The sequence below is a fragment of the Martes martes genome (assembly GCF_963455335.1).
Source record: "Martes martes genome assembly, chromosome: 4".
NCBI classification, from domain to species: Eukaryota; Metazoa; Chordata; class Mammalia; order Carnivora; family Mustelidae; genus Martes; species Martes martes.
The window spans coordinates 71,186,091-71,212,330 of record NC_137891.1 but is presented as its reverse complement, the minus strand read 5'-3'; the positions used below and the strand labels follow the sequence as shown (position 1 = coordinate 71,212,330).

The following is a 26,240-nucleotide window of genomic DNA, read 5'->3' as shown; positions in this document are numbered from 1 at the left end:
AGAAAGGTCTAACAATACAGGATTATTTTGAACAAAAAGTGTAAAACTCCTCCTGCTCCATTCACTTCACTCCTTAGAATTAATAGCTGTTAATAATTTATGTGTCTTTTCAGATTTTTTTGTGTGTGTGATTGAAAACGTAAACATATACATTCATTTTTTTTTTAAGGAAATGTGCACTGAGTCATAGAGAAGTACACAGAACATTCAGTGTCCTTGTCTTGAGTTTATGTATTGATGAGCCACACAAAGAGATCTTAAATAGAATTATAAGCTACTTCTTATTATGTGACTTGCTTTTCTTTTTATTTTATAATTTATCCAGCAGCTACGATCTAAAAGTTTGGGCCTAAAAAACAATTGTGGTATCTTGCAGCTATTCCGAAGATATGTTACGCTCCTGACCAGAAGCGTCATTGCTAGGGCAAAGGGTGGGCATGTTTTAAATTTTGATAGCCATATCCACACTGTCCTGCAGAGGTGGAGTGGGTTCTCTTGACCGTGGGGTGGGAGAGGACCTATTTTGCCAATAATCTTACTTAATACCAGCTATTACCGGGATTTCACATTTTCATCAGTGTGGTAAAAAAAAAAATTAACGAAAAAAAGTAAAATTACTTTTCGTAGTCACTCATTATCACTTCTGCCATTCAGTCCTTCATCTCTTCAAAAATTGTCAGACTATTGCCAAGATTAAAATGCAGACCTTTTATTTAAATGGCCCTCTGAAGTACTATTTCAGTATTTATATGGATCTTTATAATTTGCAAGTTATCTTCTAATGCCTTCACTTTTGCAGACCTTTTATTAGAGGAAAATTTTTAAAACATACAGAAGTAGAGAGAATAGTAAAAGGAATTCCTATGTAGCTGTCATCCAGCTTCTGTATTGTTTTCACTTCTGAGCGATGTGCCACCCAAGTAAAGAGTCAGTTATGTGGTTGCTTATGGTCCCCAGCGGAAGGTCTGGTAACTGGAAGCAGCCCAGCCTCGCCCGGTTCCCGGTGGGTGACTCCAGACTTCCCCCATCTCTGTTGTGTTCATTGCCACTCTGGTTTCTTAGGCGACTTACAGGCTTAAATTCATCAGCTTTTCTTCAAGATTAATTTAAAAAATATGTACATGTATATCGTACCATCTGAAAAGTTATAAAGAGCGTCAATGATGGCTTTTTAAACCTGCTCTGTTGGATTTGTTTGTTTGTTTTTGTTTTAGAAGAGACGTTCCAGCAGGCAGGTGAAGAGAAAGCGATACACGGAAGACTTGGAGTTCAAGATTTCCGACGAGGAGGCAGATGATGCGGACGCTGCTGGGAGAGACTCCCCCTCCAACACCTCGCAGTCGGAGCAGCAGGTCAGCGGCCCTCCCATGTGGTTCTCACGTGCCTTGGAGAAGGTGGACCGGAGAGCTCCTAGCTGGAAGCCTGGGATTCTGAGCCGGAGAACGTTCAGCTACTGTTGGCTGACGTGCTGTGGGACCATGCTTGTGCAGCAGTATCTTTTAGAAAGCCCTGCTTGCTGAAACTTATTTCTGTATAAGCCTGTGATATGTAATTTGACACAGTTTTGGAGAATTAATGGTCTGTGTTGAGGAAGAGTCAGAGCTAGGATGCAGGGAGGCTGAATTTACCTCTGAAGAATTCAAGGCTGTAGCTTCTGGGACTTTAATAAACCACTCAAGCTTGTCTCCTGCTGTTAGGCACCGTCGGAACCCCTTTATGAAATTACTGCCTTGTAGTACCCAGCAGGGCATACTTTATTTTCTGTGCAATGTAAATGATGGATAAAATAGTTTGTATCAAATATGGGTAGTAACGTAGGATTGATTATTGTAAAGATCTTTCTTTTTTTAAATGCCCTTTTGTTACCATTACTGTACTTTAGTTAACAAACTGGTAACCCATTGCAAAGTATATTAAATGCAGTTCTTTACTTTATTTGGTAATTTGTGCTATGTTAAGTTGTTATATAACGTTTTATGTGACCAACATAGATAAAAGCTGCCTACAATAACAGAATGATGAGTATATTTACCCCATGGGTATAGATGAGGAAAAGTTATATTTTTGACTGCTGTCATGTGGAGATTATTTTCTCTTGGCAGCTGGAGTTTCTGAATGTTCTCTGGCTTTAGGGACCCATGCTAGTCCACGTAATTAAACCACATAATTATGAAGTAATAAACACAGATCTTCCTTTTGCCTTTCTGGAGAGTGAGAGTCTTGTTCTTTTCAGTCATATTTCCCACTGGCGACTTTGAACCCAGTGGTTTAAAGGGCAAGAATTTAAAGGGGATAGATGTGCAAAGGGAATGATTTCTTGTTTTCATAGCATGGAGTGAAAGACTTCCACTTGGACTGATTTATTCTACTTTTTTAAATTTTGTTTCGTTTTGTTTAGGAATCTGTTGATGCAGAAGGTCCAGTGGTAGAAAAAATCATGAGCAGTCGTTCAGTAAAAAAACAGGTAAGCATCATTTGGAGTGATCCAAACCTATGGTGTATGTCTGACTCTTAAATTGTTTTTTGCTTTATAATTTCCTTTAAAAAGTTCACTAATGTACAACAACCACTATTGTACAACAACACTTTTGGTGATATTTCTAATCCTGTTTGATTTACTAGCCAAATATAAAACTTTGGGGATATTTAGCCCCAAATGAAATGGAAATACATCAAACAGTCAGTGCTTTATTACACCAGAGTAGACAAGAGACTCAGACGTCACCAAAGAACTGTATAGGGCTTTTAGAGGGCATAGTCTGCCTTTTTCAAAAATATTCATAAAAATCATAAACATGAATTTACCCCTCATCTCCCTTAGGAAAGTTCCCTGCCTGCCCCTGCCCCCGCCAAGATGGAGGTTTATCATTTTAGTGAGCAGGTGTTTTCTCATACTTTTCATAACATTCTTCATATCCAGTTAAAATACTCACTAATATCTTTTATTTGTCAGTGCAAAGGTGAGACACAGAACGGCTTCTAGTGTAATTTTTTTTTTTTTTTTAAGTAATCTCTGCACCCAGCATCGGGCTTGAACTCACAACCCCAAGATCAAGAGTTGCATGCTCTTACTGACTGAGCCAGCCAGGTGCCCCTTCAGTGTAGTTTTTAAAGATAATGTGACTTTCTTCAATATGATTTCTTCAAAATTTATGTTGATCTTGCAAAGGTGAACTCTAAGTACTTCTCACGAGTCTGATAACTTTGTCACTGAGGAACACATATCCTCAGTGACAAAGCAGTCCAGTAACACTGTATTTTCTTCTGATCGAGATTCCCCCTTTCATCCCAACCATCTCCCTCTTGCCCAGTTGGAGGAAATGCTTTATTTTGTTTGAAGAATTACATAGTCATCGAGATGCATCTCTATATTCCGGCATACAATTTCCGGTGTCCCGAGAAAGTGATGTCCTTTACATATAGGGTGTCTGTCTTTCAGCTTGAATCATTGTCAAATGCAATTCTTTCTTTGTGTTTGCTTTCCAGGTTGGTGGAAAATCAGCCTTTCTTTTTAAAAAAAAAATATGAGATGTATACAAAGTGTAACTTCCCATTGAGAGAGAGGAGGCATGGAGGAATCCATGAGACCCCAGGCTTATCAAATAGGGAACCTTTGCTTTTCAAATGCTACTGTCTGGAGACCCTTGAAAATGGTGTTAGACCAGCAGGGCATTTCTCTTTACCTTTGTTGCAGTACTGTTTGCTTTTCTATTGTGTTATTCAGAGTGTGGATTTTTATCAGAATATGCAACTCTAGTTCACATGAAAATAATCAAGAATGACATATCAAGATATTTTCAGATTGAGTGTAGGGGATAGCAGGGGTATAATGGATTGGCTTTCTGTTGACTCTTTGAACATGACGACTTCCTCTCTGATGAATTAACTGACGAAATTTCAACCAAATTTCCCACCTGTTCAAGCAGAAATGAGCGCTGTTTAACTCATTAGAAAGGTTGTGTTTTTGTCCTGCTAATGGCTCTGGAACCGGTAATTTGTGAATTGTAGATATGTGGTAAAATTTAAATCCTTGACATGCTTCAAAGAACAGTCCCCTTCACAGAATTGAAGTGACTTGTTGGAGTAAACAGCCTGTGGTTTGGATGGGATGTAGGGCTTCTCACCTAGTTGATGGTGCTTCAGCAGACACGCTCTGCAGGTTTGGGGGGGCGGGGGGACGACGTTGTAATTAGCTCTATTATTCAGAGCTACCTAGAGTGAGGGTTATGTAGGACATTGCTTTTTCTTTCTGCTTTGCCCACTTTAAAGCTCATTTTCTTTTCTCATGACCCTTGAGAGGTAGGTATCCTTGCTTAGGAAATAGGTATTATTACCATTTATAGACAACCGGGGTGGTTTTCTCATAGGAGGTGAAAAATCACTTGATTTTTAAAGGAGGGTAGAGTATTTGTTGAGTAGGTGGGAATTTTTAGATGGCGAAGATGAACGGAGAAATTGGCCCGGAAGGGTAGGGGAGCCTTGAGGTGTGGTTTAAAGTACGGACGAGATGTAGAGCCCACTGACGTGCTTGTACGTGACTGGTATTTCATATAGAGTGGTAAAAACCGTCCGAACGTTGTAAACGTGAGCAGGTACCAACTTTTTCAACTGGTAGCGTCTTGAAATAGTTATTTTAGTTATCAGCTTTATTAACATTGGAGGAAAGTGTGGCAAATAGAAACAAAAGGAAATTTGAGATTTTCCTGTGGCTTCTAGCTATGCCTGCTCATCTGCATCCTCTTACCATGAATAATTGAAGAAGTAGCTGTGAGAAGGGGCCTTTATCTCCCCCTGGCAGCGCTACAGAAACTCGCTGGGAGCTCTCCGAGTGTACCCTACATGGTGCTGACACATAGTGGGGACTCAGATGATGGTTTTCCACGTCAGTTGACCTCATCGTTGTAGCCTGAGAATCATTTCCCATTGTGAGGGAGTCATGTAGACGCAGAGCTCATCTGGCAGGGCCTCCATGATTCAGTGCCTCGTGCTAACTAGGGATGGCTCAGGCCTGTGTGTCATTCTAAACTCACGTTCATGTGCGTGAGATCCAGCGGAAGGGATGTCGCTAATTCTTGTATTTGAATTTTATGGTACATTTAAGAATGGACTTTTGGATTGTACAACGCTTTAATTCTTTCGTTTTCCACATTTAGCCCGTCTGTGTAGCCCTTTCAGCTTGGAGCCATCTGTCCTTGGGGAATAATGATTCAAATCCTTTTTGTATCGGAAGGCCAAAAATAGTTTTAAAAGTGAATTTTGATTCTATTTTGTGGAATTCTTTGTTTCTTTAAGTTATCCCATATATTTTCTTAAGAGCTAGTTTTAAATTCCAGGGTATTTGTTTTAATCCTCTTCAGCTGAACCCACTAATAACAACAACAAATAGTATGTAAAGTAGGCAAAACGCTTCATCGCATTTATTACGTCCTCTTTTCTCTGTAAGTGAACTATGATTTGCTATCTCTTGTAGAGTAGAATAGGTTGGGTCAGGAGGAGGAGGTGATTTGTACCTTTGCTTTATTGATATATCAAGGTGCTTTCTCTTTTTGTTGTAAATTATGTAACAGCATTTTCCCTTTTGGCACTATAGTTTAGCTTTGAATGCTTAGGAAAGGTCATTCATTATTTTAGGCTGCAGGATTATCATTTACTGGATTGCTGTTGTAGAATCCAGGTGGCCAAAGGTGTCGATTTATTATCTGGTCAAGGTTTCTGGTTCCTGTGAATGATGGGAACAAGTATAGCTTAATATATTTGTAACTTCAAATTTCATATGAATAGTTGGAATTTTCATAGACTAGCTTTGGAGTCTAGTGAGATATACACATTTTTGTTAAATATTCCATTGAACACATAAAATTACTTTAGAGGGCTATCAAATTTAATAGTAGTTGTACAGAAAATAAATTTGTCGGTTCTTCTTGTGCACGTGCATGCATGCATGTCCAGAAGTAGTGCTGTGAGTCAATTATTCATTGGTTATGCCCATTACAGAATGGTGTCTGAGAGTTGGACGTGGGGGCAGTTGTTGGGGCTGTTTCCAACTATCACCAGAGGCTGGTCAAACTGCCATTTAGTGAATAATTAAAGTAGTGTTCCTGAGGGCTTATGAATTCACATACTTTTGTTAATTGTTTTGCTATTAATAAAGCAGAAGAGGTCAGCAAGAGCGTATTTATGGGAAACGAAAGGTACAAAAGAGCTCTACTTACAGCTCTAGGGGCAAGAAGGTGATCCAGTATGGGCGGTCACTTAATCAAAGAACAAGCTTATAATTTGGGACATCCAGAAGAAATAGGCCCTGGTAGAATTTTACACCAGCTCCCGGTGCTACTACAGAACGCCTTGGAACCTAATTGCTGCCCCTCAGACAGTTCTAGACCCTCTTATTAGGCATTCCCACAGCAGGTTCCTAGAGGAATAGCTTATCATGACAAGAAAATGGGTATTGATGAAAGTCCGGGACAGACAGCTGATGGCTGTGAGTCAGAGCTTTCTGGCAACAGGACTCAGACAGAATGGAAACTATCCCTCTGGTTCCAGAGTTAATCCTGTGTGCCTTGGTGCCCACTTGGAAATTAATGGGCCGGTGAGACTATTTAGAATGCGATGGGAAAGACAGTATAGGAGGAAGGATTGGGAAGAAGGAAATCAGGAAATAATAGAGCTAGAAATGATAAACCTTGTATGTTTGTTTTGTTGTTTATTTTGTTGTTGTTATTGTTTTACTACTTCGAAGATAACGTAATTTTGAAACACCCTTTCTGAATTGAAAGAAATACAGTCAGCATCAAAAGAGTAAAACTGGTAGACCAGATGTTTGAATTCCATTCTAGGACTGAATTTCATGATAATGCTATGACAGGTGTCAAAAGATCGAGGCTCATCCTGGCTTTCCCTTTACCCTGGTTGTCTTCTGACTTGCCTTGGCTTTTCTACTGGAATAGCCAGTTGTGTGCAGAGATAATACATTTCAAATGACTGCTGAAATGTGTGAGTAGAAAGGGTAACATTGGGGCTCAAAAAAAGTAAAGTGCGGGCTGGATGGATTGTCACTCAAATCGACTAGAACTTGTTTCTAAATTGATTCCAGATTTACGTTGCTGGTTCTTGAGAGTGTCTGGCAAACATTTCTTTTCCTATTTTGGACAACCGAACATTTGGGGTATTGATGGTGTTCTCTATATTTTGGTTAAAAAGCTGTTTATGGTTATGATCATTGATAGGTATTAGGTTCGAACCAGATATGAATGGGCTTTGACTACACACTTGAATATCCTGTCTTCCAATTGCTGATCTCTACGCATGTGGAAGAAACAGTGTAAAATTTAGGTTTAACTGATACAAGTGAGGGTTTTAAAGAAAAGTTGAAGTTCACAATCTTTGATAGCAGCTTGCAGATTACGGATCAAGGGAAACTGTAGCTCTTGGAGCAGAGCCTGTGCCTGCTTGTCATCCAGTCTAGAAGTCTTTGCTCCTTTGTTTGTCCTCTGCCATGTTCCTGCTTGCCTTAATTTTCTCCGCAGCGTCTCTGAGGCAGCTTCGCCAAGTGTGACCCTCCAGGCAGTTTTGGGTGCACTTGTAAGAGTGTAAAAGCAAGCCCTAAACCTCTGTAAGTGGTGTTTACATTTTCATCCCTGATTTATCTGATCCAACGTTCCAGGAGAAAATTACATATTATGACTTGTTTAACAGCCTAAAACCAGAAGGGAAAAAAAATATTGAAAGAGATACTTAAAATATCATTTGAGCAGTATCTCCTGCACATACAGCAGTAGGTAGGATCAAGGGAGATGGTGTAGATAATCTTACCACCGAACTCTTGATTCGGCTGATGCGTATCACGATTTTAACCTTACCTAAATGTAGTAGTTGGAGTGTTAATTTTATTTGGCTGCTGTGTGTGTGAGACATCTTGTCTGAGAGATTTTAATTGTACCATTGAGTAAAACTAAAACTGTGAATTGTGATGCACTGATATTACAGCAGAAGAACAAGGTTTAGTTTTATATGGTTTCTTGTTTAGAGTTATTAACTATATGGAGGAATAAATGTCTTTTAAATATTTTAAAACATTACAAAACCCACAATGTAAAGTTGCCACGAGGCAGCCAAAAATAATACATATGGCATTCAGGAGAGCAGTTGCTAATTGGCTGCTGCCTGAGAAAATGGTACACTTGGCGTCTACTTAACACTGTGGGTTTGGCAGAGAGCCAGGTTTGGGGTCAGGTTGTTGTGAATGAAGCTGCATGTGGTTAGGGAGGAGTTAAAATGATTCATGTCGTAGGAGCTATAGCCCATCGAGTAGCAGCATGGGCCTAAGTACATGAATCCTCGTCTCCCTGGCCGCCTTCAGCTCTGCCCGTGCTGCCTTGGTCCTGCCTGTTTTGTGTTCCTTTGGGAGTAAATCATTACTTTTGGATTATTCTAATAGTTGGTTTTAAGCATGTGCCTGAAAATTTTCTTTTGTTGCAGAAGGACTCTGGAGAGGAGGTAGAAGTTGAGGAATTCTATGTGAAATACAAAAACTTGTAAGTAAACTGTGATTTTTTTTCCTTTTAATCGGGATCCCCAATTAAATTCTAAATAAGGATTTAAAAAGTAATTGGAAAAATGAAGCAGGAAGTGGGAATTGGGAAATTTTGGTCTGGTTTATTTAGTGCTTTGGAGGCCATTGCTTACTAACTCTTTTGTCTTTGAAATTTCATGAATTTAATTTTTCTGGAAAATGTATGATTGGTATAAAAGTTGACTAGCTTTCATGTATAACCAAGAAATTATTTTCAGAAGGGATAAAACCTCCTACAATAAGAGAAAAGTGAGTAAAGTAATATTTGCCTGTCTTCTGAGAGTGACTCTTCCTCCTCTACCAGGCACTTGAGATGAGATCTCTACTGTCAGGGGAGGGCTCTAGAAAATCATGACATCATTCACATTTTGAAACGCAGTCAGCTGTGATTTTGTTTGTCTGTTTTTGTTTAGTAAATTCGAATGCGTAACTTTTAGGAAACTGAATTAAGAACACAGTGAGTTGTTGTTGTTTACTGTAGATGGAAGACCAGACTCATTTTGACAAGGCAGTGTACTTGTGGGGATCAGTAGTCATCTGGCTGAAGAAGTTTGCGGCCTTTTTCTAGTCTAAGCAACCATCGCAGAACAAGGACAAAAATCTTCATGGATGATGTAAAAATTAAATTAAAAATGTTCAAGGCAAGGAACCTCAAGTACCGTATTAATAGATTCTAGCATTTAAAGAGAGGCTTCTGGGAGTTGCTGTCAAAACAGCCTAAGAAAATTTACCCTCCTCTTAGAACGTGAAAGCATCGGGCCCATGGTTTCTGTCACCCTCCCTTGTGGCAACCGGCACTGTGTTAATAAACTAATAGAGTTGTGCACTTCTATGAGCAGGACCCCTTCCCAGGTGAAAAGATGCAGAAGTCTCTTGCCAGTGTCATTGGGGGAGTGCAGTGACATACAGAATACAGCAATAAAAAAATGCTTGGTTTGTATTAGACGGGTGTTGTCATCATTTTGTACTTAGAGCACGATGAGTGTGTGCATGTAGAGATGATACATATGACGTGATTTCCTGCAGGGTCATTTGAGGGAGCTGTCAGGATCGGTGAGGAGATAAACTAAGTTAGCCAGAGTGAGTTCTCCGGTAGATTTATTAAATCAAACACAGAGCAGAGAAGTTTAAGTACTGATTCCCACAAAATGGCACCACCAGTAGGCATCCATCTAGGACAGCCTATAGAAGTGGAGCTTAAGGGGCTTGACTGGTTCGTGACTAGGTACCGCTGCCAGGCCAGGGGAGACCTGCCATCCTTTGTTGGTCATGGGAGATGATGCACATGTAGTTCTGAAAAAGAGCTTTTCTGTCTGATAGTATTGAGTTCTAAGGGAAATTAAAATTTCCATAAAATTAACAGTTTCCGTTGACCTTTTATTTTTGACATAATTTCAGATTTATAGAAAAATTGCAAAATGGGATAAAGAATTCCTGTTTTTCTTTTTGTAATTAAAAAAGTGTCTTCTGGAAAGATATTTTTGAGACTCTGACATGTGCTAATGGTGGCTAAGTGGTGATTTACTAATTCTATCACCCATTCTAAATGTATTAGTTGGGTTCCTGCTGTAAGGAAGAATTTGACCTCAATTTGCTTCTTTGTAGCTCTGTAGACTTGCGGAGTCTTATTTTATTCAGTGGGCCATCATTCTTTATTATCATATCATTATTTATGATACGCTATTTGCTCACATTATTCCAGGTTTGACCAGTGGGAACCCCTTCAGGCTGGATCCTATCTCCCTTTGCCTTGTTCCCATCCTTCTTCGAGCACTTCCTTACTCTCTGGCACCAGAGGATATTCCAGACTCATGTTGTAATTTACTTCTTTAAGTCCTGGAATAAGTAATTTCTCCAAAGAGCCTTGGTTGTTTCTACTGGAGAATGGCATTTAGAAACCACAATCTGAGTCCTAGGTATGCTCATTACTACAGGGGAGTCAGTGCTCCTGGGGCCTCTCCGTGGAGTGGGCTAGGTGGGACCCCTGCACATGTCCATGCGTGTGCGTGCATGTGTGTGCAATACAGGTTACATGTATGCACATATGCTTGTTACACATACACACATAACTTCTGTGTACCTACCTGTCTACTTACCTAACAGTGATGAAAATCAATGCCTTTACAGCAATAGTTTTGGTTTTATGTATTTTTTTAAAGATAAATTTGACAGAGACACGGCGAGAGAGGGGATACAAGCATGGGGGGATGGGAGAGGGAGAAACAGGCCTCCTGTCAAGCAGGGAGCCCGATGCGGGGCTCGATCCCAGGACCCTGGGATCATGACCTGAGTCAAAGGCAGGCACTTAACGGCTGGGCCACCCAGGCACCCAGTTTTGCTTTTATTTCAGCAGCATGACAGGGTTCATTGAGTCCTTTCACCTTCCAATAGTAATGACTCCCTTCTTCAACCATGAGACACCTGGCTCTTATTATCCCTGATGTATTTGTTTATTTGTCAGTTCTAGAATATACAGGAAGTGTTTTCTAATTTACTAGATCATAGTTTTTGTGAAAAAGAAGTCTACCAACTATAAAGTTCATTAAGTGTTCAGAATTTTTTTGTGCTTAGCCAAAGGGTTTTTAGAAGCTAAATACTTGGTTCAGAATTTCCTTGGGTTAATTCTTCCCCTCCCTTTGCGCCCCTTTCAGGGTGGCTGTGTTATTTATTTGATACTCAGTTTGGTCTTTAGTTTCTATCTGTATCTGTATTCCATTTTAGCACCCCATCATTCTTTTTTTTTTTTTTTTTCAAGATTTTATATGTTTATTTGAGAATGAGAGAGAGAACACGAGCAGGGGGAAGGCCAGAGTTTGGAAAGGGACAGGCAGACTCCCCGCTGAGCAGGGAGCCAGACACAGGGGTCAATTCTAGGACCCTGAGATCATGACCTGAGCCGAAATCAGACTCTTAACCTGACTGAGCCAGCCAGGTGCCTCAACTACCCACCATTCTTGTTGATCTTACTTATTTTCTTTATTTCAAGGTCACAAAATACTCACATGGTTCAAAAGTCAGAACTTCTACATAAGGGTACTCAAAGACACGTCCTTTTCTCTTCCCCTCAACCCCTCAATCCCTGCTTACCTTCTCATTAATCCCAGATTTAGCCTTTCTGTACTTTTTGGCATGAACATGCAGATATCTATATATGTATGTGTGTGTAAATATTTAAACATAAAAATATTTTATACATATAAAATATTATTTTCCCTTTTTTTCTTACATACAAAAATAGCAATGATCAGTAGATATTTGCACTTGGCTTTTTAATAATACTATATTTTGGAAGTTACTCAATATCGATCCATAAGGTCTTCTTCATTCTTTGGTTTTGTTTGTTTGTTTGTTTGTTTTTAAAGATTTTATTTATTTATTTGACAGACACAAGTAGGCAGAGAGGCAGGCAGAGAGGCAGGCAGAGAGAGAGGAGGAAGCAGGCTCCCTGCTGAGCAGAGAGCCTGATGCGGGGCTCGATCCCAGGACTCTGGGATCATGACCTGAGCCAAAGGCAGAGGCTTTAACCCACTGAGCCACCCAGGCGCCCCTTCTTCATTCTTTGTTACTGCTGTGTCGTACTCCGCGGCATGGCTGTATCATCGCTCATCCAGCCAGTCTCCTGTGTGTGTGGGCATGTAAATGGCTTCCGAAGCTTTATAGCTACAGACATACAGACAGATAGCATATATTCTCATGCCTGTATATTATCAGATTGTTGGAGGCACAGTTTGAGGATGAATTCCTAGGAGTGGTTGCTGTATTCAGAGGAGAAAATATATGTAGTTCTGTTAGATATTGCCACATTCCCTTTCATAAGAGGATGGCCCTCTGCATTCCTACTGACGATGTAAGAGACCACCTCTCTGCCTACAACCTTACCAATGTAGTGTGGTGGTTTCACTTTTTGTGAGAAATTGTATTTCGCTTTAGTTTTTTTTTTTTTTAATTTATGAATGAGAATATCTTTTTGTAAGTTTAATGACCATTTTTGTATTTTCTTTTATCAGTTGCGTGTTCATGTCTTCTGCCCACTTTTCTGTCGTGCTTCCGTCCTTTTTCTGTGTTCTGTGTTGCAACTGTGCTTTTCCAGTTTCAATGGTCCTTTGACTCTTTGTTTTTATTGCACTGTAAATTAAATTTTTTTGTAGTTAGATTTATTAATCTTTTCTCTTATTGGATATTGCTCTTGAGCCATAGCAAGAAAGCTTTTCCCTACCACCAGCTTAAAGAGGAATTTGACATGTTTTCCTTTGGTACCTGCATGGTCTCATTTTCTGTATATAGGGGCTTAATCATCCACTTGATGTTTATTTTGGGTATGGTATAAAGTATAATAATATTTGTTCCAATTTTATACTTTCCCAAATATTGTTGTTCTAGCACGATTATTGAAAAGTCCATCTTTGTCCTGGTGATTTGAGATGTAACCCTTATCATGTACTAAATTTACATATTTATTTGGAAACATATTTGTATCTTTTTTTTTTTTAAAGAGAGTGAGCAGGGGCTGGGTAGAAGGAGAGAGAGAATCTCAAGCAGGCACTGCACTGGGCTTGATCTCATAACCCTGAGATCCTGACCTGGGCCGAAATCAAGAATCGGGTGCTCCACCCAGGAGCCCCGTACCATATTTTAATCCTTTGGTCTGCCTGTCTGTTCCTGAGCCAGTAGCACACTGTTTTACTCATAAAGGCTTCAAGTGTATTTTAATTTCTGGTATATGTAGTTTCCCCTAAAAACTCTTCCTTTTTAGTATTTTCTTGGGTGTTCTTGCATGTTTATTTTTACATATAAGTCAGTATTAACTTGTCTAGCACCATAAAAATGCTTGTTTATGGGACACCTGGGTGGTTCAGTTGTTAAGCATCTGCCTTCGGCTCACGTCATGATCCCAGGGTCCTGGGATCGAGTCCCACGTCGGGCTCTCTGCTCAGTGGGGAGCCTGCTTTCCTTCTGCCTGCTCTTCCCCTGCTTGTGCTCTCTCTATGGCAAATAAATAAATAAAATCTTTTAAAAAAATGCTTGTTTATGCATTTATGGATTTATGGTTTATGATGTTGTATCATGCCATCTAAAAGTAAGGATGTCTTGGGACGCCTGGGTGGCTCAGTTGGTTAAGCGGCTGCCTTCGGCTCAGGTCATGATCCTAGCATCCTGGGATTGAGTCCCTCATCGGGCTCCTTGCTCGGCAGGGAGCCTGCTTCTCCCTCTGCCTCTGCCTGCTACTCTGTCTGCCTGTGCTCGCTCGCTCTCTCTCCCCCTCTCTCTCTGACAAATAAATAAATAATGTCTTTAAAAAAAATAAAATAAAAGTAAGGATGTCTTTCTAGTTGGTTCAGCTCTATTTTTGTGTCTTTTAGAAGGGTTTTAAGGGACGCCTGGGTGGCTCAGTTGGTTAAGCGGCTGCCTTCGGCTCAGGTCATGATCCCAGCGTCCTGGGATCGAGTCCCACATCGGGCTCCTTGCTCCGCAGGGAGTCTGCTTCTCCCTCTGCCACTCTGTCTGCCTGTGCTCACGCGTGCTCTCTCTCTCTCTGACAAATAAATAAATAAAATCTTTAAAAAAAAAAAAGAAGGGTTTTAAATATTTCCTTATATAAATTTCACACATTTTTTGTTAAGATTTATGACTAAGCATTTAATCTTTGTTGATAACGTAAAAGAGGTTTTCTCTACTGTTGTTTGTGTAAATGGAAGCTATTGATTTCTGTGTGTTAATTTTATATCCTGGTATACTGCTAAATTATTTCATTTTATTATTTGAATTAGTTTTCGAATTGATTCTCTAGGGTTTTCCAGTTATATAATCATACCATTTGCAAATAGAGATAGTTTTACTTCTTACTTTCCAATTATTTTTCCCCTTGTTGTTTTCTCTTGTCTAATAACATTGGCTAATGCCTCAAATACAATATTGAATAATAGTAGAAGCAGTGGGCATCCTTGCCTTGTTTCTGATCTTAGTGGAGGAGGCCGTGGCTTTTCTCCATTTAGTAAAACAGAGTCACTATCCAAAAATTTCAGTCCAGTTTGCAAGAAGAAGAGTGACACTAAAGGCCTGTGCCCATGTTCCAGCCACACTGATGGTGCTGGAAAGGCATATGTACCTCAGCAGACACACAGTGTTGACTTGCACCCATGCCTTTTTCTATCGAAGAAGGAGATTAGACTCAGTTATTTTTAAAAATATTTGTTTCTTGATAATATGCAGAAACAGTATTGCGTATTACTTACTGGAAATTAGGAAAATACTTGAAAGTAGAAAAGAAAATACTTGCAATCTTACCACCCAGAAAATATCATTATCAACATATTGATGCATTTTCATCTAGTCTCTTTTCTGTGTGTGTGTGTGTGTGTGTGTGTGTGTGTGTGTGTGTGTGTGTACAGGGTTTATATCAACTCCTAGCCCATCAAGGCATATGTATTTAACGCCCTTATCTCCCTCAGTCAATTGTACAAGGACTAAATCAGTCCTACCTTTTGTATATTAGACTTTACATAAATATAAATGATATGATACTTAATATCGTAAGCCTTTCCCATGTCATTAATCATTTTTGACAGATTTTAGAATGGCTGTGTAATTTCTAAGAGTAGTGGTACCTTGATTTTGAAATAGGTGCATATTCAGGCACCTCATTTCTTTTTAATGTCCTCACGAGAAAGAGAGATAAGAGATAGTCCAGGCTATCTGGGGCAGGGAGAAAATGATAGTGCAAAAGAATATTGAAATAGCAAACCAAAGAATGTCAAAGCTACCATAAAATATTAACTATATACCTTTGAGTCTTGGAGAAGAGGGAGGGTGAGAGTGTTTGAGGCGGGGATAGAGAAAACACCTGTGCTTGGAGCTGGCCGTGGTGAGTCTGAGGAGGAGGGCCTTGCCCGGTGTGAGGACCAGGTAGACAGTAGAGAGCGACAAATTCACAGTGTTCCAAGAGACGGCATTTCACAGCTCCTGGAAGAGTGAGGCTGGGAGGGCAGAAACTGCCCAGGGGCTGGTGGGGCATGGGTGTTCAGAGAGTAGGTGAGGGTTCTCGTCCTTTGGATTGCTCTGGAAGGACTAAGTTATGTTTACCTTTGCTGTTTTAAATCAGAATTCTCTTAACTTGATAAAAACCTTTTAGTTCTCAATTAATGATAAAAGGCTCAAAATGTAAATTCATAATTAAGGCCACCCTGTAGTGCTAATTGTTTTGTATTGAAGTGTAATCTGTTCGCTTATGAAAACAGCTTTTGTTGGTAGGTCCTTTTCTTTTTTTAATGGGAGATAAATAAGAGAGCTGGAGGCTCAGGACGGAAGACAAATTTCAGGCACAATTACTGATTTTTTTCTTATTCTCAAACATGAATAATTGTATTGAATGTTGATCAGCAGCCTCTATTAGGTAAACCGCTTATTTCATTAATTATTTAGTTGATTTTGGGGGAATAACAAGATTATTTTCTACGTGTTTCAAGTATATTATTTTATTCTTTTAGCTCTTATCTTCATTGTCAATGGGCATCTGTAGAAGATCTGGAAAAAGATAAGAGAATTCAGCAAAAGATCAAACGATTTAAGGCAAAGCAGGGCCAGAACAAATTCCTTTCAGAGGTATGAAATACCCAGTTAATTTTCTTAAGTAGTAACCTTATTAAAATGTTCTGAGTTTTGAGCTTTAGGTTAAGCAAATTACTAAGAAAAACTAGTTTCCCTCATTTGGTGCTGTTACTTGCGTATTGGTAACTGGTTATTGCTAAAAAAAATTTGTAAACAGGAAATTTCTCATTCTTCCTGTTGCTTAGTCTAGAAGATACTGGTCCCTATGATATTATGTGGAAATATGATGGTATCATTAAAATCTTGTAATGAAAGTACGGTTAGCAGACAGTGAAAAAAGTGGTTAAAAGTTCTATTAAGACTTAGTGAGGTATAAAGACTCTACAGTAACTATTAAATACAATTTCTAGAATATAAGTTACTTCTGTTAAGGAAAGTATGTGGCCGATTTCTTTTGTTCAAGTTAATGCCTGATTACAGACTTTACCAAACTCATTCTTACAAATGATGTGCTATGGTATAGAAATTGGTGTTATGTCTTTGCCTGTCTTGCTTTATCCTAAGTTATTGATGATGAAAAGGTAACCATACCTAGGGCAGGGAAGGAAATCTGCATTTTTTGAAAGAAGTATCGTGTTCCCCTTCAGCCTACTCAATTGCATTAAAAAATGCTTTTGCAGACTACTTACTGGGGTCTCTGGACTTTCACTCACCAGTTTGGTTTCACTTACAGCCTCAAGAAGATAAAAGAGAAACCTTCACACTGAAAGATTAAACTTGCTGATTTATTAGTTTTCCTCTCCATAAAGGAGTTAACAGAATGTAAACTGTAAAGAAGTGTGAAATTTGATGCAAAATAATACTTGTTTAACAACCTACTTCACACCTCCTCCTCTTTTTGGACATGGAGGGGTGAGGACGGAAGAGTGTTCAGTATTTTTATGTCATAAAATCCTTATAATCTCAGGTGACAAGTCTGTGTTCTCCTGGAATCTGATTTCCGTGCTCCCAACAGGCAGATTGTAAAGTTTGTATTAGATGTGTGATTGGGTGGTGGTGGTTTTATTGGGCATATGTCTCATCACCACATTTCCTGATCTGAGTATTCACCTTCTTTGCAGTGCAGTAATTAACACTGAGGGGAATGGCGTCATCACATGTGACTCACCTCTTGGAGAATATCTAAGTGATTTTTTTTTTTTTTTGAAAGGGCAGTTCCTAAGAAATATCATAAAGTCCCCTATTTTTTGTGCCCTTCTTGATGATTAAATGTTGGTAACATTGGGCAAGTTGAAATCATTGGCTTTCTTTTAGAAAGGGACATACGTTCTGTTGACATTTTCTCTGTGGATCAGTGTAGGGAGAAGGAAAGAGTGCAGTGGTAGCTGTCCCCCCCTCACCCGTGGCCCAAACCCCATCCCTAAGTCCTGGTTCTGTTTATGAAATTTGTTTGGACTCTGCTGGTGTCAGATGCAATTTAGGGATTTGTACCTGGCCCTAGCTATGTAGCTTTATCTATTTGGGTTTCCCTACGTGAATAACCTGTACCACAACTGAAATACATTATCTTGAGTGGTAACTTGGCAACTAGAAATCTTAATTTTTGTCCCAAGTGGAAGTAGCATAAACTCCAGTCTGAAAAGATGATCTGAGGACAAGCACAAAGGATAGCAACTCCCTTCCTCTCTTTCTCGTTTAGAAACAGACACACATACGCACACACACACACACACAACGGGCACACATGCACGCACACACACACACACACACACACACCCTGTTCCATAGACAGTCCTGGCTTCAGGTGTCCCATGGTTCTGCTACTTTGGCATTTTTAATTATGACTGCTTTTGCATTCTTTGTTTCACCTTAGGCACCCTTGTAAGTCCGCTGCAACTGAAATCTGTGTTTAAATTGGAAATTGCATCTCATGCATGATGATGCAGGTTACTCACTAGCAGGTTGGAAGTGTTTAGGAATAAGGTTAAGGATTTTAATTCATCAATGAAAGCTGCCATTTAAGAACAAGGTATCTTAAAAGGAGCTTTTATCATCAAAACCTAGTTTATGGAAAGTTTTCAGTGTTCATGCTATATATGAATAATGCATACATGTTGTGTGCCTGAACCTAGAAGCTTTTGACAAAGCCAGTGCATTAATACATTAACATTTTAAATGAACTGAACATTTCAATGAATTTTTTGCCTTACTAATCAATGCTGTGTAAGGGCCCGAGGCATTTGAAACACAATTTTGTATTTCTGATTCTTTTTTTCATAATTCAGAGTTCAAAGGACCCAAACCAGATGTTTTAAATGGACACAGTAGCCCAGAGAATGTTTGCTATCCTTGAGCCGACTGTGACCAAACAGCTTATCTTTTCAACCATAGAGGATATGAACAGTGTCTAAGTGACTTCTAATATGTCTTACAAAAGCCTTTTAACTGCAGTTATGGTACTGATAGAATATGTCTTCTGTTTTCTGACTGGCCTGACTCTGACTTCTTTAAAGTGTGGCATAGTCTGTAATTTCTCTTTGAGCCATATTCTGTTATTTTATTCTTTTATAAGCGTTAACTTGCAAGCAAGTTAGTATTACTTCACTTTTGTAAAGATTGTTAATGCGTTGGCTAAATAACCCAATTATTTAAGCCTCATTTCTTTAGCCTTAATATTTTTAGCCAGATGCTCTATTTTCAGTGCAAATAAATCATTAGAACGCTTAGATTAACGATAAGACTATATTCAAATGAGGTACTAATATTGATAGGCGAAGACGACCAGACACACTAAACTGTTCACACTAAAATAGGAAATTCACTGGTTTCAGTGTTTTTAGCTTTGGAATAGCATTCTGTAAATGATGCTATAAGGCCTCAGACAACTCCAGTAGTTACAAGACTCCAATCGCACTTACTGTGCATGGCTCTGAGTCTTTATTGCAAGCATAGTTTCGAGAATGCTAAATGCATTGCATGCCATAAGCCTTTTGGATTGCTCATTAGTGAATTGTAATTTCACACTTCATTTAAAATATTCTTAAACATTCTCTCACAGTAAAAAGGTTTCACACAGTAATTAAAAGACCCAGTTAACAAAGTCTGAGAAGTCTGATTTCCTCATGGGGAATGATTTTGCTAAATTGTAGCATTTCAATTAATATAATAGAATTTCCCAAATATCAGTTTTATTTTGCTGCGACCCAAAATATTATTGTCTGGCAAAAAGTGAAATAACGTTTACTCTCAGGAATTAAATAAACATTTTAACTTTTTTGTCCTTTGGTACAGATTGAAGATGAGCTTTTTAATCCAGATTATGTGGAGGTTGACCGGATAATGGACTTTGCACGTAGCACAGATGAGCGGGGAGAGGTAACAGAAGATCATTTGTATTAGGGGGCAGTGACTCAGACGGCTTATGTGTGTTTACAGAGAGTGATTATAGAATCCTAGATCTCGTCCTGGTCAGAGCCTTGGATCGTGACACAGTTGGTCTAAATTTAACTGAAACGTATTGACTGTTAGTTTTATGACCTAATAATAGTGCTAAATGTGTTCTTTGTTTAGTGTGAGAGCTTTTTAAAAGAAATCAATTTTCAATATTAAGCAAATACATTGGCGTTTTACACGATTTCAGAATGTGATCAATAAAGAAGAATTCAGTACGGTTTAGTATAAACCCAGTATGAAGCGCAGAGTTCCCATACATAATTAAGAGTGCTCTAAGATGTAGCAGAATGGAATTTAATGTTACTTAACATTGTACATCCTTAGTGAAGCTGATGAACCTCATTTAATGTACTGCACAGAGGACAATGTAAAATAATTCTCTTTATGAGATCTTGGCATTTCTCATGTTGCTTTGCAAAACTCTGTGAGGTTGTAAAGGATGGTTGATTAGGGCGGTAAGAATGAGGACGAGTCTATGCCTGAGCTTATTGTCTCAGTAATGATGTATGCACCCACCATGAGTTCTGTCCTTCCTGGCTTCTTCATGTAAAGTTAGTTTTATATAAAATGTTTAGATCTTGCTTATCTAGTGAGAGTCTGCAGTGAGCTTCCCTTTTTTTTTTTTTCCAAACTCTGTATCATGAAGTCCATGATGTTTTAGGGACCATGTCTGTAATGTGATGTTTACTTTTCTAGCTTTACTTGGCTGTACTTAAAAGAAAATTGTTTTATTGCATATTTATGTAGTACAGTGAATGTTTTTAACATCACTACCAGGTCAGAGTACCTTAGTCTTGAAGTGAATGCCTGACAACCCAAGTAATTTCTAGGAGAAATTACTGTTGATCCTGTTGATCTGCATTACCCAAAATATTTTATTCTCCAGTCTACAAGAGCTCAAACGCTTTATTATTTATTTATTTGTTCTTTAAAGTTTCAATTATGTAATCTTTACAGCGAGCATGGGGCCCAAATTGACATCCCCAAGATCAAGAGTTGCCTGCTCTTCCGATGAGCCTGCCAGGCACCCCTCAAACACTTTATTTTAATGTGATTGAATACAAGTAATACTTATCTCTTTAAGAAAAAGGCAGAGATGATAATAAATTCAAGCTTGTTTCTCATTCTTTAAGAAACTAGCCAGTAATGTAAATATACTATGGTGATTTACCATATAAGTCTAAATCAGACACCTGATAAATGATTTTGCACAGATAAGAATAAGGCTTAAATTTGGCTGTGTTATTTCCTGGCCATTTCTTCATATTTTTTGGCTTTTCAACATAGCAGTGAATTAGATAAAAATTAGCTGGTTCTGATGATACCCAGTAATATTATTTCCAGTTTACACTTGTTATGATTAACTAGGGATGACTGTGTTATGGTCACAGTTTTAAATAAACTTCTCCCAACTCATTCTCACTGTTGCTGGGGTGTAGTATCTATCAGGAAGTAGTTTTGTGTGCGTGTGTGTATGTGTGTTTCAGTCCAGTGAATCCAATTCTAATTTATTTCAACCTGGCCCAGCCGGTGACTCACTACCTGGTGAAGTGGTGCTCCTTGCCGTACGAAGACAGCACTTGGGAGCTAAGGCAGGACATAGATCAAGCGAAGATCGAAGAGTTTGAGAAACTAATGTCCAGGGAGCCAGAAACAGAGCGTGTGGTAAGACTTGGCTAACGGTGAAGGATTTAATTTGAAAATAGCCTGGTGTGGTGTGGCCTTGGAGAAACCACTAATGGGATTTACTATATTTGAAACAGGAGCGACCTCCTGCTGATGATTGGAAGAAATCGGAGAGTTCCAGGGAGTACAAAAACAATAACAAACTCAGGGAATACCAGTTGGAGGGAGTAAACTGGCTACTTTTCAATTGGTACAACATGTATGTACAGCACGTTTTTCTTCACCTGTAAGAAGACCTGTAGCTGTTTTCCTTTGTAGTCACTGAAAATACTGATCAAGTAATGTCACACTTTAATGTCTAAAAAGAATTATGAAAAACAGCCAGGATTGGAAGTATGCTTCATATTTATCCGACAAACATTAATGTAGAGATATTGATAGAAGTATGTAGAAATGATTTTTATGCCTTAGAGGATTTTGTTGAAAAAGAAATGTATTTTGTTGAACTAAGAGAACATTTGAGATATGCATTTGTGATTATAGTAGTATATATTTTGTGAAAAGAAAGCAGTGTCTAATATCTGTGCTTACTAAACTTTTCATGTTTTATTTCCTTCCCAAAGGCGAAACTGCATTTTAGCAGATGAAATGGGTTTGGGAAAAACTATCCAGTCCATTACATTTCTCTATGAGATATATTTGAAAGGAATCCATGGCCCTTTTTTAGTAATTGCCCCATTGTCCACAATCCCCAACTGGGAAAGGGAGTTCCGTACCTGGACAGAGTTGAACGTGGTTGTGTATCATGGGAGTCAAGCTAGTCGTCGGACCATTCAGTTGTATGAAATGTACTTCAAAGATCCCCAGGTAAAACGTCACAAGTGGTATTCCTTATGCCTATTATGTACGTTTCAAGGTACTGGATAGTAAAATGGTCTATGACATTTTGGGGGAAGGTCTAGATTTTACAAAATTGAGAAATTTGCTCTAGATTTCTTACCCAGTTGTGTTATATTTTCACATCTTGTAAGTATAGCTAATTTTTATAGCTTTGGTCATTCAGATTATCCGATCAGAATAAATGAAATATTTATCATTTAATGTTTTGATATGCTAATTGGTTTTATTTTGCAAGCCTAAGAAAAGCTAAACAAAAAATGGTGTTATTAAATATAAGTGGAAAGAATATTTTGTTAAACTATTACTAGAAGTAAAAATTACTAGGCATGCGATGTTGAGTGAAATACACCCAAATGGAAGAGCTTCTTCCCTCTTAGGAGCACTTGGTACAATGTTTTACTTATTCTTATTGCCTGTATACAGTTATTCTAGGATACCGACAGTAAAGCATTGTAAATGACAAGGAAGAATAGTATCTGCTAACATAGTTTTAAGCTGTAGATGGTAAGGAGAAGTCATATTACTGGAAATAGGACAGAGTTTTGTTTTATAGGTTTGCTTTAATAAAATCTGCAGTTAAATACTTCAAGGAGAAAAATATTGAAATCTGTTTTAGTAATTATCTCTACATTTGAGAGAGAGTTAAAAGTTCTACCCTAAGTGAATTTTTTTTTTCATTTTAGCACTTCAATAGTCAAAATTAAGTTACAAGAAAGAAAAAAGTTTAAAACAGTAGTAAAGTTTTTAAAAGCTACCTTAGTACTTAATCCCCTTGGCTTTTCACCTCTTTGGGGTCTGTAGGCTATAACTAGAATGACCACACTCATGGCACTTTATTACATAGGATCTGTAGGGAAATTAGTTGGAAATTTTACTAACAAAGTTCAGATTTCTTTATAAAGGAAAAAGTTTTTAAAGCTCCCCTCAAAACACCTGAAGAACAAAATACAGGTGTTATGTAAAATAAAGATGTCCCCAAAAGATAAATACATCTGTTTTATGCTGTTTATTAATCAAAGTTAATGTAATCTCTAATCCTAAATAATAATTTAGAACTGTTCTCATAGGGTCGAGTGATAAAGGGGTCCTATAAGTTTCATGCCATCATCACTACATTTGAGATGATTTTGACGGATTGTCCTGAGCTGCGGAATATTCCATGGCGCTGTGTAGTCATTGATGAAGCCCACAGGCTGAAGAATAGGAACTGCAAGCTGCTGGAGGGGCTGAAGATGATGGACTTGGTCAGTGATCGTCTTGATGACTCCATTGAACCTGCGTAGAATCGTTACTGACTCAGTGTTCCCACTGCTCTGAATGTGACTGATACCTGTGGAGGGTGTTTGCAAAGCCTGTCCAATATGGTGATGTGTCCTCCTGAGCTTTTAGTTACTCAAAAGTTGCTGCCATTCTTGATTCTTACATTGTTGGCTGGTGACTTTGCACAGTTACAGTAGGGGATAGTCAGGATGCTTTCTCTGAAGTGAGTTTCAAATATTTGCTTTTGCCTTTTATTAATAAATATTGTCATTTCATAAACTGGTAGGCCAGGCTTTGTCCCAGTGGTTATAGTGAAGTTATATTCTAGGGCTCAGTGGTTTTGACACATTGGATCCAGTAGACTTGTAGGTGCAAGTTTTTTGCACAGGTTAATACCTGGCATTGGTCAAGTTCACAGAGACGTGTAGAAGTTTGGGTCATTTTCAGACCTTGAATTTGATCTGGAGTTTTACACCACACTTACCCCATTCTCTCCCTGCTTCCTAGGAGGTGGTCAGGTTTTTCTGATGAGATTTTTCTGGATTGTTTTCGGTAGGAGTGTTATGGGATAATGTAGAGGTAGTAGGATTTGATTGATTTTCTGTTCCGTGCTTCTGTGTGTTTGGTTTCCTGGCAGGAATTATTACATGACTTCAGTCATCCTCAGACTTCTTTGTTCTCTGTAGTTTGCAAGGTGGGTTTTGATCACTTGTTTTCATTTTTAATGTACATTTTAAAAGCGATGTTACTGTCATTCAGTATGTCTTGGATGTTTTGCTGAGTTTTTAAAAAGTGCAAAAGATTTTAAAAATCTCTTTGATGTTGACTTCTGTAGATTAATTTGATCTCTTGTTAATTGAGAGTTTGAGATGGGAAGAACATTCTATACGTTCGTGGCTATAAATTTTTTTACTGAAGACTGGTGCCACCAAAAAGAACACTTAAAAGCTTTCTGTTGCAGCTGGTTCTTTGAAGCAATTTCTTTTATTCATTAGCCAGCGATTCTTTTAATTAAAAACAAAATCTAGTTTTATTTAAAGGGAAAAAGTCTGACTGAATTATTCTGTTAAGGATGGGATTTCTCATCCTGAGACCTTTCTCTAATCAGTTTATATTGGTGACCAGTCCACAAAAGAAAGGAGAGCCTTAGAAACACTGACTAGTCATGAAGACATAGGTGAGCATGTGGAAAAGAGAAACTCTGCGACTGTATTTGGTCTCTCTGGGCAGCACCCGAGCCTTATGTTTGCAGGCAAATGTGAGTGTTGGTGAGATACTCTATGTCTACCCAAGTAGGCACCCATTTTCACAGTGGTCCACAGAAAAGACAGTACTGTTTTCTGAAGGCTTAAATAGTTACTTAAGTTTATCTAAGTTGTTCCCTGTTGTTAGTTTCTGTGCTCCCAGGCAATCGATTCTAACTGCAAACTATCCTCCATTGGTGCATATAGATGAGTTAAATGCTTCAACATCATACAGTCTGATTGTCATTGGGAGACGCGAAATGATTTTCTGTTGTTTATTAGTAACCCTTCATTAATGGATAGAATCTCTTACCCAGATAATTTTTCTGTTACATACTGCAGTGTTCCCTAACTTTTTTTCACATAATGGCACATTTGGAAAGTGGTAATGTTCTGTGTGTACATTACAGTCTGTCCTCGTGGGGCAAGCTGAGAATTCTGCCCATGGCCGCAGGTGACCGGCCCTGGGATCCTGACTCTCAGCCCTGCTGGCTGCCTCAAGGACTTGCATACCTCTCACTCATTCTTGGCTCACCCACTGGGAATGTATGATAAGCAGATGAACAAAATAATTGTTTTTCTGATGATCAAGAATCATTATCTTAGAGGAGATGTTTTCAAGATGGAACACAGTGTGGTTGTTTCGAATTAGAATGCAGTTGTATTTGTCTAGTTCTGAAGAACTCATTGGTTGGCCTTTAAGTCCTTACTTAGAGTAAAGACCATGAGAACTTATACACTGGCCATTTCTTATTCTTCTTTCCTGGAATTAGTCACGGCAAGAATAACAACCAGTAAGTTTACCCACTACAGAGGAGGTCAGAGGGGACTTCTGTTTCCCTCACTGGGACTCAGTGAGGATGAAGATGGGCTTGAGGAGGGTCATGTTCTAAGTTCATTCTCAGAAAGAGAGGGCCAGTGAGTGTCTTTAGCTCTCCCATCGCAAAGGAAATGCTTGTGAAGATGATCTCTAGAGGGACAATTATGGTCTCCACCGTCCTCCACAGGAGCTCCGGAAAGCAAAGCCGTCTCCTTGTCCCTCGGTGATAAGGAGGGGATTCTCTGGAGGTGGTAGGAGTTCTTCATTGATTCTATCATCTCGTCATTGTCAGGAGGCCTCATACAGATTAAGGAGTCTGCTGAAATGAAATTAAATGGTCATCACTCCAGCAGAGCTAAAAAGAATGGTAATGTTTTCAAGCCAAAAGCGTATTTGCTGACATAGTTGAACTTGGAGGTGATAAGCTTGCTGGCCCGAGTCTCTTACATGATGTTGCGTGACACTCTGTATATTCACCACGTGTTATTTCACAGTCACTTTCAAACGGAAACCTGGTTTTATTCCACTACTCATAGGTAACCTTATAAAAATGTCTTGTGTGTAACCATTTGGGATAACTGGCTTTCAACAGCCCTTGAGGGAAAGCAGCATAAAAAAGGAGTCCCTCTCAGGGCGCCTGGATGGCTCAGTTGGTTGCAGTCAGCTCTTGATCTCTGCTCAGCTCTTAATCTCGGAATTGTGACTTTAAGCCCCCTGTTCAACTTTAAAAAAAAAAGAACCCCCTTTCCTTTTTTCAGAAACACTTATTTTGAAATGAGTAAGTTAAAAAGGTTTTTTCTGAAGTATTTGTTTAGAGGTT

The 26,240-nt window shown here is 38.8% G+C and overlaps 1 protein-coding gene across 1 annotated transcript in view; it reads left to right on the top strand.

Moving 5' to 3' along the window:
* CHD7 (chromodomain helicase DNA binding protein 7) overlaps nucleotides 1-26,240 on the top strand; it is a 187,232-nt gene that overhangs the window by 121,322 nt on the left and 39,670 nt on the right. The window contains exons 5-13 of the mRNA XM_080802955.1: nucleotides 1,215-1,352; nucleotides 2,399-2,464; nucleotides 8,479-8,534; nucleotides 16,057-16,171; nucleotides 19,409-19,492; nucleotides 21,098-21,235; nucleotides 21,334-21,455; nucleotides 21,820-22,063; nucleotides 23,164-23,340. Coding sequence (XP_080659081.1) covers nucleotides 1,215-1,352; nucleotides 2,399-2,464; nucleotides 8,479-8,534; nucleotides 16,057-16,171; nucleotides 19,409-19,492; nucleotides 21,098-21,235; nucleotides 21,334-21,455; nucleotides 21,820-22,063; nucleotides 23,164-23,340 — 1,140 coding nt within the window. The remainder of the gene's footprint in view (nucleotides 1-1,214; nucleotides 1,353-2,398; nucleotides 2,465-8,478; nucleotides 8,535-16,056; nucleotides 16,172-19,408; nucleotides 19,493-21,097; nucleotides 21,236-21,333; nucleotides 21,456-21,819; nucleotides 22,064-23,163; nucleotides 23,341-26,240) is intronic.